Source organism: Elgaria multicarinata, chromosome 1 (genome assembly GCF_023053635.1).
Source record: "Elgaria multicarinata webbii isolate HBS135686 ecotype San Diego chromosome 1, rElgMul1.1.pri, whole genome shotgun sequence".
Classification (NCBI taxonomy): domain Eukaryota; kingdom Metazoa; phylum Chordata; class Lepidosauria; order Squamata; family Anguidae; genus Elgaria; species Elgaria multicarinata.
This window is the reverse complement of record NC_086171.1, coordinates 215,087,321-215,106,326: the sequence shown is the minus strand read 5'-3', so window position 1 is coordinate 215,106,326 and position 19,006 is coordinate 215,087,321. Positions and strand designations below refer to the sequence as shown.

Genomic DNA, 19,006 nt, shown 5'->3' with positions numbered 1-19,006 from the left:
CTTAAAAGGTCGTCACACAGAGGAGGGCCAGGATCTCTTCTCGATCCTCCCAGAGTGCAGGACACGTAATAACGGGCTCAAGTTAAAAGAAGCCAGATTCCAGCTGGACATCAGGAAAAACTTCCTGACTGTTAGAGCAGTACGGCAATGGAATCAGTTACCTGGTGAGGTTGTGGGCTCTCCCACACTAGAGGCCTTCAAGAGGCAGCTGGACAACCCTCTGTCAGGGATGCTTTAGGGTGGATTCCTGCATTGAGCAGGGGGTTGGACTCGATGGCCTTGTAGGCCCCTTCCAACTCTGCTATTCTATGATTCTTTGATTCTATGATCTCAGCCCTTTCTCACTTGTTGTCCTCGATGCTTGGAACTGGCTACTGAAGCACTTGCATGATTTCACCTCTCTGCCTTTATTATTATTATTATTATTATTTATTTATATAGCACCATCAATGTACATGGTGCTGTACAGAGTAAAACAGTAAATAGCAAGACTCCGCCGCATAGGCTTACAATCTAATAAAATCATAGTAAAACAATAAGGAGGGGAAGAGAATACCAACAGGTACAGGGAAGGGTAAGCAGGCACAGGGTAGGGAAAAACTAACAGTAAAAGTAACAGTAGAAGTCTGCACAACATCAAGTTTTAAAAGCTTTAGGAAAAAGAAAAGTTTTTAGTTGAGCTTTAAAAGCTGTGGTTGAACTTGTAGTTCTCAAATGTTCTGGAAGAGCGTTCCAGGCGTAAGGGGCAGCAGACGAAAATGGACGAAGCCGAGCAAGGGAAGTAGAGGCCCTTGGGCAGGCGAGAAACATGGCATCAGAGGCGCGAAGAGCACGAGCGGGGCAATAGTGTGAGATGAGAGAGGAGAGATAGGAAGGAGCTAGACCGTGAAAAGCTTTGAAGGTTAACAGGAGAAGTTTATATTGGATTCTGAAGTGAATTGGAAGCCAATGAAGAGATTTCAGAAGCGGAGTAACATGGTCGGAGCGGCGTCCCTCCTCCAAATGGCATCTTCTTAGAGAAGTCTTTGGTAGAATCTCCTAGTCCTCATGTGATACTGGAGGGGTCCTCAACCCTTTGGAGGTGGTGGACACATCTGACTTTTTGAGAGTGTGGTATGAGAGCTCTCGCAAAATGGCGGACCTTTGAAGTTTCCGAACTAGGTACAACGGTAGCCCTATGTACAGCGCATTGCATTATGAGTTACAATGCCCATTTCCCAGAAGGCAAACTGGTGAGGCTAAAAGAAAAGTAACTTTCCCAGAACTTTTGTACAAAGCAGACTTGGGAGTGGAGTTCCAAAACACGGAAGCCGCCCCTTTGAACTCACAATTTCCTGCTTCAGCATCAACCATTTCAGAGGGCAAACTGATGAGGCTCAGAGACCAAATAACATGGCCATGGACGAGGTCTGAGCCCCAAATGCCAAAAAAGATATTTACCCCACAAAGCACAACAAAATACCCATTTCACAGATGGCAAACCAGTGATGCTCAAGCATGCTCACAGTCTTCCTAGGCAGAGATATTGGGGTTTTTTTTAAGGCTGTGCTGGTTTTAATGATTGTTACTTTCATGTTGTTGAAAAAAAACAGAATTTGTTTTATGGGACATTTAACTAATATAAAAATGACAGTGAGCCTTTTCAGAAGATACTTTAAACCCTGCTGGATGATGATGGTGATAATGATGATTATATTTATTTGTATCCCGCCTTTGGCCCAATACTGGGCCTCAAGGCGGCACTACAAAATCACTACTGGGCCCTTCTGGTGTTAAAGCTTTTGATTAAGCGGCCGGGTTTAAGGCGTCTTGTGCGATGTGTTTTGCTAAACCCTGCTCACTCGCTAACCCCAGTCGGACCGTCTGCAGCAGGGTTAGCGGCTCTAACCATGGCTTAAAGTGTTGTGTGCGACAGCACGGCTTGTGGCTAGTGCTAATCCCAGAGAATCATGTTTCTCTGGGGTTAGCACACTTAGTTTCTCTGGGGTTAGAACACGGGTTCTCTGTATGTTTCCGAGCCCAATTCAAGGTGCTGGTTTTGACCTATAAAGCCTTACACGGCTTGGGACCACAATACCTGATGGAACGCCTCTCCTGACGTGAATATACCCGGTCACTACGTTCAACATCTAAGGTCCTCCTCCGGGTGCCTACTCCGAGAGAGGCTCGGAGTGTGGCAACGAGGGATAGGGCCTTTTTGGTGGTGGCCTCCAGACTGTGGAATGATCTCCCTGATGAGTCTCGCCTGGCACCAACACTACTATCTTTCTGGCACCAGGTTAAGACTTTCCTCTTTGCCCGGGCATATGGCGGCACATCCTAATTACCCACATGTTTAGTTTTTAATTGGTTTTTAATGCTCTATGTGTGTATGTACTGTGTTTTAGAGTTTTAAATTTTGTATTCTTGTTTTTATCTCAATTTTAGAATTTCTGTAAACCGCCCAGAGAGCCCTGGCTATGGGAGCGGTATATAAGTGTAATAAATAAATAATCACAGTTTTGCTAACCACAGAGCCTAAAGTGTCATCTGAACAGGCCCACTGTGGATGGAGGCGGCCTGGGAAAAGGTGGTAAGGCTGTAAGGTAGCAATGCCAGCTTGAACAATATATAGCGTGTGTCCTGAGGAAGCATTCCTGGCGAAACAGGTTATGTGTACCGGACTCCTGTTACTGAATTACTACACGCTGTATAACCTTTTTGAGGCACAGGGTTTTCAACATATAGACATAGTAGGTGTTTGCTTCTTTTATCTCAGTCTTCCCCAGGCTTCCTCTAGATTTTTTAGACTGCAACTCCCATTATTATTAGAAATACAAATTAATCTGAGGCGTCGTGTTCAGTCCTGTTCCTTGAGGTTTTATTCCCATGGCTCTGGGGGTGTAGTTGTCAGATAGCTTGTTTATCTGGGAACTCCCTAACTCGAGTCGAGGTGAAAATGTCCTTCCGAGTATGAAAACGAACAGCCATGTTACACCCTTGCGAATAATTATACTGACGCAGTATATAAGTATACGGGGTAAGAATTTTAGCGAAGTGCGGGTAGAAAGAGGGATAGGAGTGAGGGATGTGAACAAGCTGGAGCGTGTTCAGAGGAGGGCAACCAGGATGATCAGGGGTCTGGAAACGAAGCCCTATGAAGAGAGACTGAAAGAACTGGGCATGTTTAGCCTGGAGAAGAGAAGATTGAGAGGAGACATGAGAGCACTCTTCAAATACTTGAAAGGTTGTCACAAAGAGGAGGGCCAGGATCTCTTCTTGATCCTCCCAGAGTGCAGGACACGGAATAACGGGCTCAAGTTAAAGGAAGCCAGATTCCAGCTGGACATCAGGAAAAACTTCCTGACTGTTAGAGCAGTATGACAATGGAATCAGTTACCTAGGGAGGTGGTGGGCTCTCCCACACTAGAGGCCTTCAAGAGGCAGCTGGACAACCCTCTGTCAGGGATGCTTTAGGGTGGATTCCTGCATTGAGCAGGGGGTTGGACTCGATGGCCTTGTAGGCCCCTTCCAACTCTGCTATACTATGATTCTATGAGGATAACGATTCTGTTTTTAATAGACTGAAAGGATAGCTTTTGCCTGGGGCATGAAGGCACACTGATGGCACTTAAAGCAGACCGGGCCTGATAAATCATAGAATCATAGAATAGCAGAGTTGGAAGGGTCCTACAAGGCCATCTAGTCCAACCCCCTGCTCAATGCAGGAATCCACCCCTTTTTTTAAAAAAGATTCTTGATTTGTAGGCTTGGGTTGCTATATAGCTCCTCTAAGGGCAGCAGCCCACCCGCCTTCAAGCCCTCGGTGCTTCTGGCTGTGGGCTTCATGTAAGTGCCAATTCCCCCGACGTAATGCTTTTGTTTGCCTTATTCCCCTTTGTACGTTTTCCTCCACTAGTGGAATCCGTGTAGAGACACATCTGTGAGCCGCTTTTCCTGCTGCTTCCTATTCGGTTTCAGCTCAGATGCTGTGGATACCGCGATAACGTGATCCTGGACTGGTTTTCCAAGAAGAGACACAATATTTATCCTTTTGTGTCTCGGCTTTCTCTCTCTCTCCCCCCACTTCCTGTAGACAGCGATTTGCTGACTCTCGTGATCACAATGAAACTGCCTCGCAATGTGCGTTGTGGCATTTAGGCTTCTCCCAGAATATTATTTTCATGCAGTGAACAGTTTCCTGTCTTAATTCCTGGTAATCCGGGGTCATTCGTTCCACGGTTAGGTTTCTTACTGATATTCAGCTATCGAGAATGTAGCAAACACTGTAGATCTGTTCCAGCCTAATGCTTTTGCAGGTAGATTATTAATCGCCTGGCTTTGAGAGTGGGACATTTATTTTATATTTATTTATTTATTTTATTTATTTATTGCACTTATATACCGCTCCCATAGCCAGGGCTCTCTGGGCGGTTTACAGAAATTCTAAAATTAAGATTAAAACAAGCATACAAAATTTAAAATTCTAAAACACAGAACATACACACATAAAGCATTAAAAACCGTTAAAAAATTAAACATGTGGGTGATTAAGATGTGCCGCCATATGCCTGGGCAAAGAGGAAAGTCTTAACCTGGCGCCGGAAAGATAGCAGCGTTGGCGCCAGGCGAGCCTCGTCAGGGAGATCATTCCATAGTCTGGGGGCCACCACCGAAAAGGCCCTGTCCCTCGTTGCCACACTCCGAGCCTCTCTCGGAGTAGGCACCCATTATGGCAGAACAATACGAAGTTTGCGTTTTTAGGGGTGTGTGGAGTGGGGAGATTGCCTAGATTCGGTTTAAATTGAGCTGTGATGAAATCTGGTACATCTGAGAGCTGGTACTATCACTGATTTTCATTTTAAAAAGTAGACGATAAAGTATTGCGCTACTGAAATTGCCTTTGTGTATGGAAGGAAAGGAAAGGAACCTCTCGTGCAAGCACTGAGTCATTACTGACTCTTGGAGGGACGCCAGCTTTCGCTGACGTTTTCTTGGCAGGCCTCATAGCGGGGTGGTTTGCCGTTGCCTTCCCCGGCCGTGATTACCTTTCTCCCAGCTAGCTGGGTACTCATTTTACCGACCTCGGGAGGATGGAAGGCTGAGTCGACCCGAGCCGGCTGCCTGAGAACCAGCTTCCACTGGGATCGAACTCAGGCCGTGGGGAGAGTTTCGGCTGCAGAAACTGCTGCTTTACTGCTCTGCGCCACACGAGGCCATACTCTTTGTGTATGGAGACTTTTCAAATTGTCAGAGCTTATGGGAGCCCCTGTTGGTAAAGTCAGACCCCAGTATAGTATGTGGCCTGTTTTGAATAAGCTTTTCGCAACTAATTTTTAAGGTGCTGTGGGGTTTTGCAGTAGACTAGCATGCCTGCCCTCTGGAAATTATCTTTGGATGTTTGGTTTATTTCGTGTTCAAAAAAGAATTTGGAACTAGCAAGACAGAACTTTACTTTATCTAAAGTAAAGTTCTGTCTTGCTAGTTCCAAATTCTTTTTTTAAACCATAACAATGATTTATCACGCTGGCTTGTAATTCTCTTAATAGGAAACCTTGAGTGTGCTCTGAAGTCTCTCTTCCCCTCCCAGGGTGCAGTGTTCCGGTTTGGTGAACACAACAATTTCCTTTGTACCTAAGATGCATTGCTCTGTGGTTTTAAGTAGCTTATTTGGTGGCTTACAGCCTTTATCTTGGGTGAAAAGTTTCTAAGAGCTCTGTAGTTAAATGTAGATTTATTGGGGACCTGTACTTGATGGAGAATTCCGACATGGGCAAGGAACAGTTAGTATTTTGCTCATGTTTTGCTGCAGGGAGATTACTGGGCATTGCAGAATTTATTCTCTTTCGGTTCTTGGATGTGCTTGTTCAGCAAGTACAACACTTGCCGGGCACACGGATCTTATTTATTTGTTTATTTATTTATTGCACTTATATACCGCTCCCATAGCCAGGGCTCTCTGGGCGGTTTACAGAAATTCTAAAATTGGGATAAAAACAAGTATACAAAATTTTAAAATGCAGAACATAAAACATTAAAAACCATTAAAAAAACTAAACATGTGGGTGATTAAGATGTGCCGCCATATGCCTGGGCAAAGAGGAAAGTCAACCTGGCGCCGGAAAGATAGCAGCGTTGGCGCCAGGCGAGCCTCGTCAGGGAGATCATTCCACAGTCTGGGGGCCACCACCGAAAAGGCCCTATCCCTCGTTGCCACACTCCGAGCAGGCACCCGGAGGAGGAGCTTAGATGTTGAACGTAGTGACCGGGTATATTCACTTCGGGAGAGGCGTTCCATCAGGTATTGTGGTCCCAAGCCGTGTAAGGCTTTTTAGGTCAAAACCAGCATCTTGAATTGGGCTCGGAAACATACAGGCAGCCAGTGCAAGCGGACCAGAGCAGGTGTTATATGGTCGAACCTTCTGGTTCCCGAAATCAATCTGGCTGCTGCATTTTGCATGAGCTGCAGCTTCCGAACTGTCTTCAAAGGCAGCCCTACATAGAGTGTGTGGCAGTAATCTAACTTGGAGGTTACCAGAGCATGGACAACTGAAGCCAGGTTATCCCTGTCTAGATAGGGGCGTAGCTGGGCCACCAACCGGAGTTTGTAGAAGGCACTCCGTGCCACTGAGGTCACCTGAGCCTCAAGTGACAATGATGGATCTAAAAGAACCCCCAAGCTACGAACCCGCTCCTTCAGGGTGAGTGCAATCCCATCCAGAACCGGTAGAACACCCCCCATCCTGTCAGCGGAGTCACCTACTAACAGCATCTCAGTCTTGTCTGGATTGAGTCTCAGTTTAATAGCCCTCATCCAGTCCATTGTTGCAGCCAGGCACTGGTTCAACACATCCACAGCCTCTCCTGCTGAAGATGAAAAGGAGAAATAGAGCTGTGTGTCGTTTCTGTGGAGATAATGCAAGATGGCTATCCTTGGCTCTGCATGAGGAAGGTCCATGGCTCAGTGGTAGAGCGCTTGCTTTGCATGCCAAAAGTCCCAACTCCAGGTAGGACTGTAAAAATTCCTTCCTGAAATCCTGGAGAGGTGCTACCAGTCATGATGACCACGGCTCATCCCAGATGAGTATGCTAAAACTGCTGGTGACAAAATTCCCGTGTTGCAATTCCTTTTCCTTCCACGCTTCTGCTTTAATGCAGAACTCTGAGCTAGGGGTTCCAGAAGGCATTTTGTAGATCATAGAATCATAGAATGGCAGAGTTGGAAGGGGCCTACAAGGTCATTGAGTCCAACCCCTTGCTCAATGCAGGAATCCACCCTAAAGCATCCCTGACAGATGGCTGTCCAGCTGCCTCTTGAAGGCCTCTAGTGTGGGAGAGCCCACAACCTCCCTAGGTACCTGGTTCCATTGTCGTACTGCTCTAACAGTCAGGAAGTTTTTCCTGATGTCCAGCCGGAATCTGGCTTCCTTTAACTTGAGCCCGTTATTCCGTGTCCTGCACTCTGGGAGGATCAAGAAGAGATCCTGGTCCTCCTCTGTGACAACCTTTCAAGTATTTGAAGAGTGCTATCGTGTCTCCCCTCAATCTTCTCTTCTCCAGGCTAAACCTGCCCAGTTCTTTCAGTCTCTCTTCATAGGGCTTTGTTTCCAGACCCCTGATCATCCTGGTTGCCCTCCTCTGAACACACTCCAGCTTGTCTGCATCCTTCTTGAATTGTGGAGCCCAGAACTGGACGCAATACTCTAGATGAGGCCTAACCAGGGCCGAATAGAGAAGAACCAGTACCTCCCGTGATTTGGAAGCTCTACTTCTATTAATGCAGCCCAAAACAGCATTTGCCTTTCTTGCAGCCATATCGTACTGTCGTCTCATATTCAGCTTGTGATCTACAACAATTCCAAGATCCTTCTCGTTTGTAGTATTGCTGAGCCAAGTGTCCCCCATCTTGTAACTGTGCCTTTGGTCTCTATTTCCTAAATGTAGAACTTGGCATTTATCTTTTCAGCCCAGCACTCCAGCCTATCAAGATCACTTTGAAGGTTGTTTCTGTCTTCCGGTGTATGAGCTATCCCACCCAATTTTGTGTCATCTGCAAATTTGATCAGCGTTCCATGCACCTCCTCGTCCAAATCATTAATAGTTTAATGATTTGGACGAGATGTGATTTTGGCCTTTGCTAGATGGGGCTTTATCCCGGGAGATTCCTGGAATCGTTCCTGTTTGTCTACATGATGCGCAGGGGATCAGGGAGAGATGATCCCTTTAAGCCCGTTTTTTCCTCCGGTCTTGGGCTGAGCCTGAGACCATGGCACATGTGGCCGGGCATCACGGTTTGTCACAGCTCCTCATAGAATCATAGAATAGTAGAGTTGGAAGGGGCCTATAAGGCCATCGAGTCCAAGGACCCGGGACCCGCGCACGGGGCGCAGAGCTCCTCAGGAACTCTGCACCCATGGGGGGGAATTAAAATTTTTAGACGAACGACTTACCTTTTGCGCATGAGCACTTGTGCGCTGCTGACTTTTTTTTTAAAAAAAGGCAGTAGCGACACCTCTCCCTCTGAGGTCGTCGTGCGCCACGTGTGAACAGAGGGGGAGATCTTGTGATAAAAATATTACGGGACCTTCACCCCTCCGTCCTGCTACACCAGTAGATCTAGCTAAGGCCTTTGATTTGAGGAACACCAACTACCGTATTTCTTTGATTGTAAGACGCCATCGATTGTAAGACGCACACTAATTTCAGTACCACCAACAGAGAGAAAAAAAAACCCTAAGACAAATCCGCGATTCTAAGACGCACCCCGTTTTTAGAGATGTTTATATGGGGGGAAAAGTGCATCTTAGAATTGAAGAAATACGGTAGTTGGGTGGGAGGTTAGGGTTACCGTATTTCTTCGATTGTAAGACGCCATCGATTGTAAGACGCACACTAATTTCAGTACCACCAACAGAAAAACAAACAAACCCTAAGACACACCCGTGATTCTAAGACATACCCCGTTTTTCGAGATGTTTATATGGGGGGAAAAGTGTGTCTTAGAATTGAAGAAATACGGTAATTGGGTGGGAGGTTAGGGTTACCGTAATTTTCCATCTTTAGGTATAGATGGTGGAATTGGAGACTGGCAATGCCCTAGAGCAGCCTTCCTCAACCTGGGGTGCTCCAGATGTGTTGGACTGCACCTCCCAGAATGCCCCAGCCAGCCGAGCTGGCTGGGGCATTCTGGGAGCTGTAGTCCAACACATCTGGAGCGCCCCAGGTTAAGGAAGGCTGCTCTAGAGAAAGAAGAGGCCATGAAGCTAAGAGAAATTTCTCTGCAGATGGTAGAGCAGAGCTATATTGAGGAAGCGGAAAAGAAGGAAGAAAAGAAAATCTATAGGGTTGCCATTGAAAGCTGAGCTGGAAGGGTGCTGTAGAAGGAGATTTTAAAATTAAGAAAGAGGAGATTAAAAATAGTCTAATGGTTACCAATTCTCAGATTTTCAGAATTTGGGTATTAGCATTATTCATGTAAATAACGATGTCTGCGCCTTGAGACTTCTTGAGGAGAATGTTCTGAAACTGGCAAAACTAGAAGGTGTGGAGGAACTCCTGCTCCAGGTCACTCATGCTGAAGAGAGGACAAGGAAGGCAGAGGAACCTAAAAGTGAAAGAGGAATGTTTAAATGAATAGAGACCGAGAAGCACAACTCCATGCAGGAATCAAAAGGTTATAAATATGAAAAAGACATACCTGCCTATAAATAAGAAGCTGAAAAATTTAAAGGTGGAAGGTAGAAGGTGACAAACTTGACCTTGGGGGAGCTAGGGGTGGCGACAGCCGACAGAAAGCTCTGGCGTGGGCTGGTCCATGAAGTCACGAAGAGTCGGAAACGACTGAACGAATAAACAACAACAACAAGATAGTTTCGAGAGGAGTCAGAGATGGAAGATCAACCTTGAAAAGGTGCAGAATAAGCTATGCCAGTGGGACAGAGAGTCAGTTCGATACTGCATTGCGCAGTGCAAAATCTAAATAAAGTCCAAAATGACACTGAAAACTTTAAATCTGACAACTGTTTAAGAAATCATATGGTAGAACTAAACTCAGAGCTGTTGGAAAAGACAAATTAGCTAAACATTTTGTGAGGCAGGAGCAGTCAGGCTTATTTATTTATTTATTTCATTTTTATACCGCCCAATAGCCGAAGCTCTCTGGGCGGTTCACAAAAATTAAAACCATAATAAAACAACCAACAGGTTAAAAGCACAAATACAAAATACAGTATCAAAAGCACAACCAGGATAACACCAGGCAGCAAAAATTGATATAAGATTAAAATGCAGAGTTAGAACAGTAAAAATTAAATTTAAGTTAAAATTAAGTGTTAAAATACTGAGAGAATAAAAAGGTCTTCAGCTGGCAACGAAAGGAGTACAGTGTAGGCGCCAGGCGGACCTCTCTGGGGAGCTCATTCCACAGCCGGGGTGCCACAGCGGAGAAGGCCCTGCTCCTAGTAGCCACCTGCCTCACAGTCTTGGACACACAGGTGTGTGTGTGTAGACATTGCTGGGTTCTTCAAGGCAGTGTTTGTCCCTCAATTAATATAGAGCAGGGTTAGGAAATCTGGTACTCTCCAGTGTTGCACTGCAATTCCCACAATCCCCAGTCATTGGGCATGCTGGCTGTAGCTTATGGGAGTTGTATTCCAAAACAAAGTGAGGGCACTGGGCTGCCTACCCCTTGCTGTAGAGACAGGAGGGATGGAAAAAGCCTGAGTCGAAGGAGAACGGAAGCTGTATACTGGGGTAATTTTACTGGATGAAAGCTGTGTCGGGCATGTGAGCGGGGGCGCTGGTTGTATTTGTTCAGCCACAATTAGCAGCGTGCACTTTAAGGGAAGCCAGAAAGTTATGAATGTCTACAGGAAGGGTAGGTTTATACTTAATAAAATCTATTTCCTGCACCTGTTCATATCTCGTTGGCTTGGTTGCGTCTTGGGGGTGCCGCCGTCTCCCGCTGCGTCTGAGCTCACGCTAGCTGCGAGCCCGGGGGATTTCCACTCGCTCCTGGGTGGGTGGGTTGTAGGAAGCGTCTGTCTCGGCTGTGCAGCCCCTGGCAGCTGATTGGCAAAAGGAAATGGCTGACCCGGTTGATCCCGCATGCCCTTGAGCGCAAGGGATGGGGAAAGTTGGCCAAATCGAGCCAAGCACAGCTTATTTGAAAGCCTGTTCTGGGGTGATGCGGATGGCAGTGGCATCTCCCCTGTCCCCTTACCCCTCTCATACGGTGTCTCCTAGTGGAGCTGTTTTGGGGTGGTTAGGTGGCTTCTGTATCTGCACTGTGCTTTTACTTTTTTCCGTGATGCTTTGCAGATAAGGCTGCTTTGCCTCTGCTCTGCAATTTATGTATTTATTTATTACATTTATATACCGCCCTGTAGCCGAAGCTCTCTGGGCGGTTTACAAAAGTTTAAAACAGTAAACATTAAAAAAAAGTATACAAAGTTTTAAACCATCAAAAACATAAAGACAACGGTATAAAAACAACAGTATCCATTTAAAAACAACAATTCTGGGGCCCATTAAAAACAAACTTAGCGTTGTTCAATGCTGTTAAAATGCCTGGGAGAAGAGAAAAGTCTTGACCTGGTGCCTGAAAGATAACAGTGTTGGCGCCAGGCGAGCCTCGTCAGGGAGATCATTCCACAGTCAAGGGGCCACCACCGAAAAGGCCCTCTCCCTTGTTGCCATCCTCCGAGCTTCCCTTGGAGTAGGCGCTCGGAGGAGGACCTTAGATGTTGAGCGCAGTGTACGGGGAGGTTCATGTCGGGAAAGGCGTTCCGTCAGGTATTGCGGTCCCAAGCTATGTAGGGCTTTACAGGTTAAAACCAGCACCTTGAATTGGGCTCGGGAACGTATAGGCAGTGTTGCTGATCCTGCGCTGGAGTTCTGCCTGATTTATTTTTGTGGCAGTTGCTTATATCTTCTCCCCCCCCCCCCGGGAGGGTGTAGACAAAGCACTCGGAGAAGTCTGAGTCACGCGTGTTTCCTCAACCCTTTGCCCTTCCCTAGCTGGCAATAGCCAAGGCTGGCTGGATTGGGCTGCAGGATTGACCCTTTTGGCAGAGACCACACCTGCCGCTTTGACAAGGGGCATGGCACCTCCTAAAGGAACGATCTTTGGGTCCTCTTGACCTTAATAATGAGAGAGATCTGAGATGTAAAATTTTCCTGGAGATTCTGAAGCCGTGGGTGAGAGAATTACGTTTTCCCTTTTTCGTTTCGCTTTTTTTAAAAAAAACAACAACAACAACCCCTCAACTCTGTAAAATTTGAAAATAATTGAAGTATATGTAGTGCTGTCTTTTTTGTTGTTGTTTATTCGTTCGGTCGCTTCCGACTCTTCGTGACTTCATGGACCAGCCCACGGCAGAGCTTTCTGTCGGCCGTCGCCACCCCTAGCTCCCCCAAGGTCGAGTCCGTCACCTCCAGAATATCATCCGTCCGTCTTGCCCTTGGTCGGCCCCTCTTCCTTTTGCCTTCCACTTTCCCTAGCATCAGCCTCTTCTCCAGGGTATCCTGTCTTCTCATTATGTGGCCAAAGTACTTCAGTTTTGCCTTTAATACCATTCCCTCAAGGGAGCAGTCTGGCTTTATTTCCTGGAGTATGGACTGGTTTGATCTTCTTGCAGTCCACGGCACTCTCAGAATTTTCCTCCAACACCACAGTTCAAAAGCATCTATCTTCCTTCGCTCAGCTTTCCTTACGTCCGGCTCTCGCAGCCATAGGTTACTACGGGGAATACCATTGCTTTAACTATGCAGACCTTTGTTGTCAGTGTGGTGTCTCTGCTCTTAACTATTTTATCAAGATTTGTCATTGCTCTCCTCCCAAGAAGTAAACGTCTTCTGACTTCCTGGCTGCAGTCCGCGTCTGCAGTAATCTTTGCGCCCAGAAATACAAAGTCTGTCACTGCCTCCACGTTTTCTCCCTCTATTTGCCAGTCATCAATCGAGCTGGTTGCCAAAATCTTGGTTTTTTTGAGGTTTAACTGCAACCCAGCTTTTGCACTTTCTTCTTTCACCTTCATCATAAGGCTTCTCAGCTCCTCCTCGCTTTCAGCCATCAAAGTAGTATCATCTGCCTATCTGAGATTGTTAATGTTTCTTCCCGCAATTTTAACTCCAGCCTTGGATTCGTCAAGCCCAGCACGTCGCATGATGTGTTCTGCGTACAAGTTGAATAGGTAGGGTGAGAGTATACAACCCTGCCGTACTCCTTACCAAACCTTAAACTTATTTTGTTGATTTAACCTACATAAACAACATGATCTATAAATTAGCAAATAAAATTCTACTATTTGGCGTATTTGTAACACTATGCAGAGCAACCCTGTGCCTGTTTGTTTAGAATTTATTTTATTTATTACATTTATATACCACCCCACAGCCGAAGCAAGCCGAAGACTCGCCCACTCAGTTTAGTGTAGGTTATTCCCAGTTAAAAGATCATGGGATTGCAGCCTCAAAATGCTGCTGCTGCTGCTGCTGCTGCTGTTGTTGTTGTTGTTATTATTATTATTATTATTATTATTATTATTATTATTAATTTACATTTCTATACCACCCCATAGCTGAATCTCTCTGGGCAATTTAGAAAAGCTTAAGACATTAAATATCGATATACATGAGAACATCAGAAGTGCCCTGATGCTGGATCAGACCAAGGGTCCATCTAGTCCAGGGCCGGATCTACACTATTGCTTTAAAGCACTTTATAACAGTTTTATAGCGCTTTAAAGCAGTTAAAGCACTTTATAACTGTTATAAAGCGCTTTAAAGCAGTAGTGGAGATCTGGCCAAGCACTCTGTTCACACAGGGACCAACCAGCCATCGGCCAAGGATGAACAAGCAGGACATGAGTGCAACAGTACCAGCCATCAGCCGAAATCACCTTTCTCTAATGCTGTGGATTGTCTTGCATTACATTTTTCATATACTACCCTAAAATCTTGTTTTAAAACCCGTTTCACATTCTGAAAGAGAAGAGTAGTGTGTGGTTTTTTTTTCAGGGTTTCTCAAAATTTCCGGTGTGTCCTGTAGAAAATTTGGGAAAGTTCCTTAGAACAGTGTCATCTGAAATCCCCACTCACCCCCCCCCCAGTTCCCTTTTGTGCCCGTTTGTTTGCTTTGCTAGCACAACCGCTCTGGGAAATATTTGATGGTGTGGGGCTTCCTTTTCTCCCCAGGTATGCTTGAAGATGGGAAAAAGTTTGACTCCTCTCGAGACAGGAACAAGCCATTCAAATTCGTGATGGGCAAGCAGGAGGTCATCCGTGGCTGGGAAGAAGGGGTTGCCCAGGTAGGTTGGGACAACTGTGGAGGGTACCAGGAGTTGTGGAAACAGTCTGGTGGCAGTGGGTGCTAAACAGATGTGGGATTTCCTGCTGTGGGTGGAAAAGGGATCCTCCCACCTTCAGGAAGGTATTCAGCTGGAAGAGTTGGGATGATAAAAGTTGCTGTTGGCTGGCTGGGCTTGTTTGCATCATCTGAATTCAGCGAGAGTGACCTCGGTGAGGTTCTTCTGAGAAAACCACCTCTGTCCACACAAATAAGGAATTCAGCGGTGGGGAATGAATTGCACACCTCCGTCACAATTTTGAGTTTGAGTCACAATAGGTAGATCCAGATGTCCTGTTCGCTACCTCACGTGAAGTCCTGGTTCCTCTCTATTCGGCCCTGGTTAGGCCTCATCTAGAGTATTGCGTCTAGTTCTGGACTCCACAGTTCAAGAAGGATGCAGACAAGCTGGAGCGTGTTCAGAGGAGGGCAACCAGGATGATCAGGGGTCTGGAAACAAAGCCCTATGAAGAGAGACTGAAAGAACTGGGCAGGTTTAGCCTGGAGAAGAGAAGATTGAGGGGAGACATGAGAGCACTCTTCAAATACTTAAAAGGTTGTCCCACAGAGGTGGGCCAGGATCTCTTCTCAATCCTCCCAGAGTGCAGGACACGGAATAACGGGCTCAAGTTAAAGGAAACCAGATTCCAGCTGGACATCAGGAAAAACTTCCTGACTGTTAGAGCAGTACGACAATGGAATCAGTTACCTGGGGAGGTTGTGGGCTCTCCCACACTAGAGGCCTTCAAGAGGCAGCTGGACAACCCTCTGTCAGGGATGCTTTAGGGTAGATTCCTGCTTTGAGCAGGGGGTTGGACTCAATGGCCTTGTAGGCCCCTTCCAACTCTGCTATTCTATGATTCTATGATTAGACAGCGGAGGTATGGACTTGAAATGCAGTGGAGGACCATCTCTCCTTTGGAGAGCAAACCAAATATAATTGTGGAGTACCCATCACTCTTCACTGTTGACAGCTGTCTTGGCCTTATTGTTGGAAGTAGGAAGATGAAGGGGGGGTATATATGCATTAAGTATATGGCTGCCAATGAGTTTCTGGGCGAAGTATAAAGTGTTGGTTATCACCTTTAAAGCCCTACATCAGTGGTTCTCAACCTGGGGCCCTCCAGATGTGTTGGACTGCATCTCCCAGAATGCCCCAGCCAGCAGAGCTGGCTGGGGCATTCTGGGAGTTGTAGTCCAACACATCTGGAGCGCCCCAGGTTGAGAAAGGCTGCCCTACATGGTTTAGGTCCAGGCTACCTGCAGGATCGCCTCCTCCCGTACAATCCGCCCCGCACACTCAGGTCCTCTGGGAAGAATTTCCTTCAGCCAGCCAAAACTAGGCTGACCGGTATCACCCAGAGGACCTTCCCTTCTGCTGCTCCCAGGAGGAGACTCATCAAAACAGTCTTTTAGCATTTAAGAAAGCTATAAAGACTGATCTCTTCCGGCAGGCCTATTGAGTAGAACGTTAAGATGCTTTTTAATAATGTGCTGCTTTTAATAATGTATTAGTTTTAAATGTTTGAATTAGTTACATGTATTTTATGGTGTTTGCATTTGTGTTGTACCCTTCCTCGAACCAGAGGGAGAGGCGGGTTAACATGATTATTTATGTGTCTTGCCTTTGGCCTAGTCATGACCGCTCAGCCACAGCAAGGATCCCGGGAGCATTTCGCTGTCAGGGGCGTCTCCGTTGTACACCTTGCCCCTGCCGTGCTGGGTTCCCCAACTTTCTAGGGCTGTAAACAGGGACTTGCGTCTGTCCTCATGGTCTGGTCTTCCTTTTACAGATGAGTGTTGGCCAACGGGCCAAGATGATCATCTCGCCAGACTACGCCTACGGCCTTACCGGCCACCCGGGAATCATCCCACCCAACGCCACTCTAATTTTTGACGTGGAGCTTCTCAAAATGGAATGACAAGAGGCGCAGGTCCTCCCATTTCCCTGCTCTGGGGTAGGTGATGGGCTTGGAAGACTCCTGTTGTACTGCTCACTGAAGCCTGTGGAGGGAGGGAGGGAGGGAAACCCAATGGCTTAGTGAAGGCAGGTGTCAGGAAGCCCTGCATTGAGAGTGGGTGAATAATTGCCATGAGAAGTAATAGCAGGAGATGGAGAGCTTCCTGCCAAAGCTGGGCTTGGCAGCGGAACAGAGTTGCCTTTGCAACTAACAGACGCTGCGCCTTGATCAAGTGGCCTCTGTCAGCTCTTCTCCGCCTCGCTGGCTTTTGGCGATCCCCACTCCTCCTTCCAGGCTGGGCATACAGTCATTAGAACATCAGAAGTGCCCTGATGCTGGATCAGACCAAGGGTCCAGCTAGTCCAGCACTCAGTTCACACAGTGGCCAACCAGCCGTCGGCCAGCGACCAACAAGGCAGGACATGGTGCAACAGCACCCTCCCACCCATGTTCCCCAGCAACTGGTGCACACAGGCTTACTGCCTTGAATGCTGGAGATAGCGCACAACCATCAGGGCTAGTACCCATGGATAGCCTTCGCCTCCAGGAATTGATCCAACCCCCCTTTTGAAGCCATCCAGATGGGTGGCCATCACTTCATCTTGTGGTAGTGAGTTCCATAATTTAACTATGCACTGTGAGAAGAAGTCCTTCTTTTTATTTGTCCTGGGTCTCCCACCCATCAGCTTCATGGGATGACCCCTTTGGGTTCTAGTATTTTGAGAGAGGGAGAAAAATGTCTCGCTGTCCACATTCTCCACACCATGCCTAATTTTGTACACCTCTATCAGGTCTCCCCTTAGCCTCCTTTTTCCAAGCTAAACAATCTTACGCCATGGCTAGACCAGGCCTATTATTTATTTATTTATTTATTTATTTATTTATTTATTTATTTATATAGCACCATCAATGTACATGGTGCTGTACAGAGTAAAACAGTAAATAGCAAGACTCCTGGATCGTCCCGGGATCATCCCTGTACATCCAAATGACACACAGGGGATACCGGGAGCAGGCGCTATGTGAAGAAGTACTACCTTGTATTTGTCCTGGATCTCCCACCCATCATGGGATGATGACCCCATTGGGTTCTAGTATTTTGAGAGAGGGAGAAAAATGTCTCCCCGTCCACATTCTCCACACCCTGCCTAATTTTGCACACCTCTATCAGGTCTCCCCTCGGCCTCCTTTTTTCCAAGCTAAACAATCCCCGTTGATGGAACCTTCCTCCTTTCCAAGGCAGACTCTTAACGCGCGTTCTCTTCTGTCCGAACAGGTTTGGCACATGGAGAAATCCAGAAATCTTTGCTTCAAGATGAATGCACATGAATTTGTATGGAGCTTTCCCCAGCTGTCCACTACACTCTTGGTGTAACCATCCACCCTGATTTGAATGTTTTGGGTCACTCGGCTCCGCTTCTGACTCTCCTTCCTCGTTTTCCTCTGATTTTTGACGTTTTTAAGCGACATGCTGTAAACCTCAGCTTTTTTTTTCTTTTTTTTGGGTCAAGTTCTTTAATCTTATTTTTGTTTTTTGTTTTTGGGTGTAGATTGAGTTGTGTATGATTGAGCATTACTAGTAAATATACTGATTGGTTCACATTATATAGGAATAATTGCTTGAAGAAGGCAAACTTTTGTTTTGTTTTGGAAGTATCTATTGTATTAAAAAAATCATTTTGCTGCTGCAAAGCCATACAAAAGCAGTTTAAGGAGCTATTGAGGGCTGATTCATCCCAAAAGCCGTGTAAATCATAGGAGTTGATCTGGTTCTCTGCCTGAAACTTGGGGCCACAAGGGACTCCCCCCTCTCTCCCCCCCCACGCCCTTCTCACTACTATTTTGGGGAAGGGGCAGTTTTCAGTGACATAGCACCATCCGTGTTGCTCTGGGGCAGTTCTTGCTCTCATGTCATTGACCCCTTTTCCCCTGCCAACGTCGTGGTCTGTGGCGTTTTCTACTGGATTTTCAGGATATTTTTAACCTTTAGCAGTATGAATTCCACGGCTAGCTAAATGCAAGAACAATGAAGGTGCTGTTTACCATAGGGCGAAGGGATAAATCCCTGCCACCTCCCCAGCCATCAGTGCGGATATGCTAGAGAGTTCTTTACTGAGATCTGATGCTGGTCATCGCAGCTTGCAACAGCCTCGTGTACAATGCACCGACCCCTCCTGGCGTCCTACCGACCCCCCCCCCCCGACCCCCCTCTTTCCCATGTAGTGAATTTTGGTAAGAGAATTGCCGCTGCCACTTCCTCCACCAACACCATCACCACGTAAACATATAGAGTTTTATTATCGCAATAAAAACGCTTTATGCTGGCTTTTCTCAACTCCTGTTTGCTGGTTGTGAATTTTTCCCCCGCTTGATGCTCTGGCCTAAGAGGAGGGGGGGCGGGGAGTTCCTTGTGAAACCGTTTTGTGCGCCAGTTTGCCTCCATTCCGTGACCCGGTGGCGTGTATTTTATCACACTTATCCCACCTTCCATGCCGTGCTGGGTCTAAATTTTGGGCAGACTCGCCTGTCCCCCCCCCGAGTGTTCGCTTTTCTCCTTTGTCTGCTTAATGGCAGAGTTGTTTCTCACTGCATCAAGAGAATGGTTTCCAACCCGTGGGAACCCCAGGATCCTCAATGAGAAGATTCAGGGTGGCATTGGCTCTCTCTCCCACTGTTGGGCCTCTGGAAGTTAATTGTGGGGTGATAGTCAAGTCTCTTT

The 19,006-nt window shown here is 46.7% G+C and overlaps 1 protein-coding gene across 1 annotated transcript in view; it reads left to right on the top strand.

The window, feature by feature from the left end:
• The window catches only part of FKBP1A (FKBP prolyl isomerase 1A), a 43,932-nt gene extending 25,310 nt beyond the window's left edge, over positions 1–18,622 (top strand). The window contains exons 3-5 of the mRNA XM_063147442.1: positions 14,176–14,288; positions 16,120–16,284; positions 17,564–18,622. Of these exons, the coding sequence (XP_063003512.1) occupies positions 14,176–14,288; positions 16,120–16,248 (242 nt within the window). The 3' untranslated portion in view covers positions 16,249–16,284; positions 17,564–18,622. The remainder of the gene's footprint in view (positions 1–14,175; positions 14,289–16,119; positions 16,285–17,563) is intronic.
• Positions 18,623–19,006: the final 384 nt, after the last annotated feature.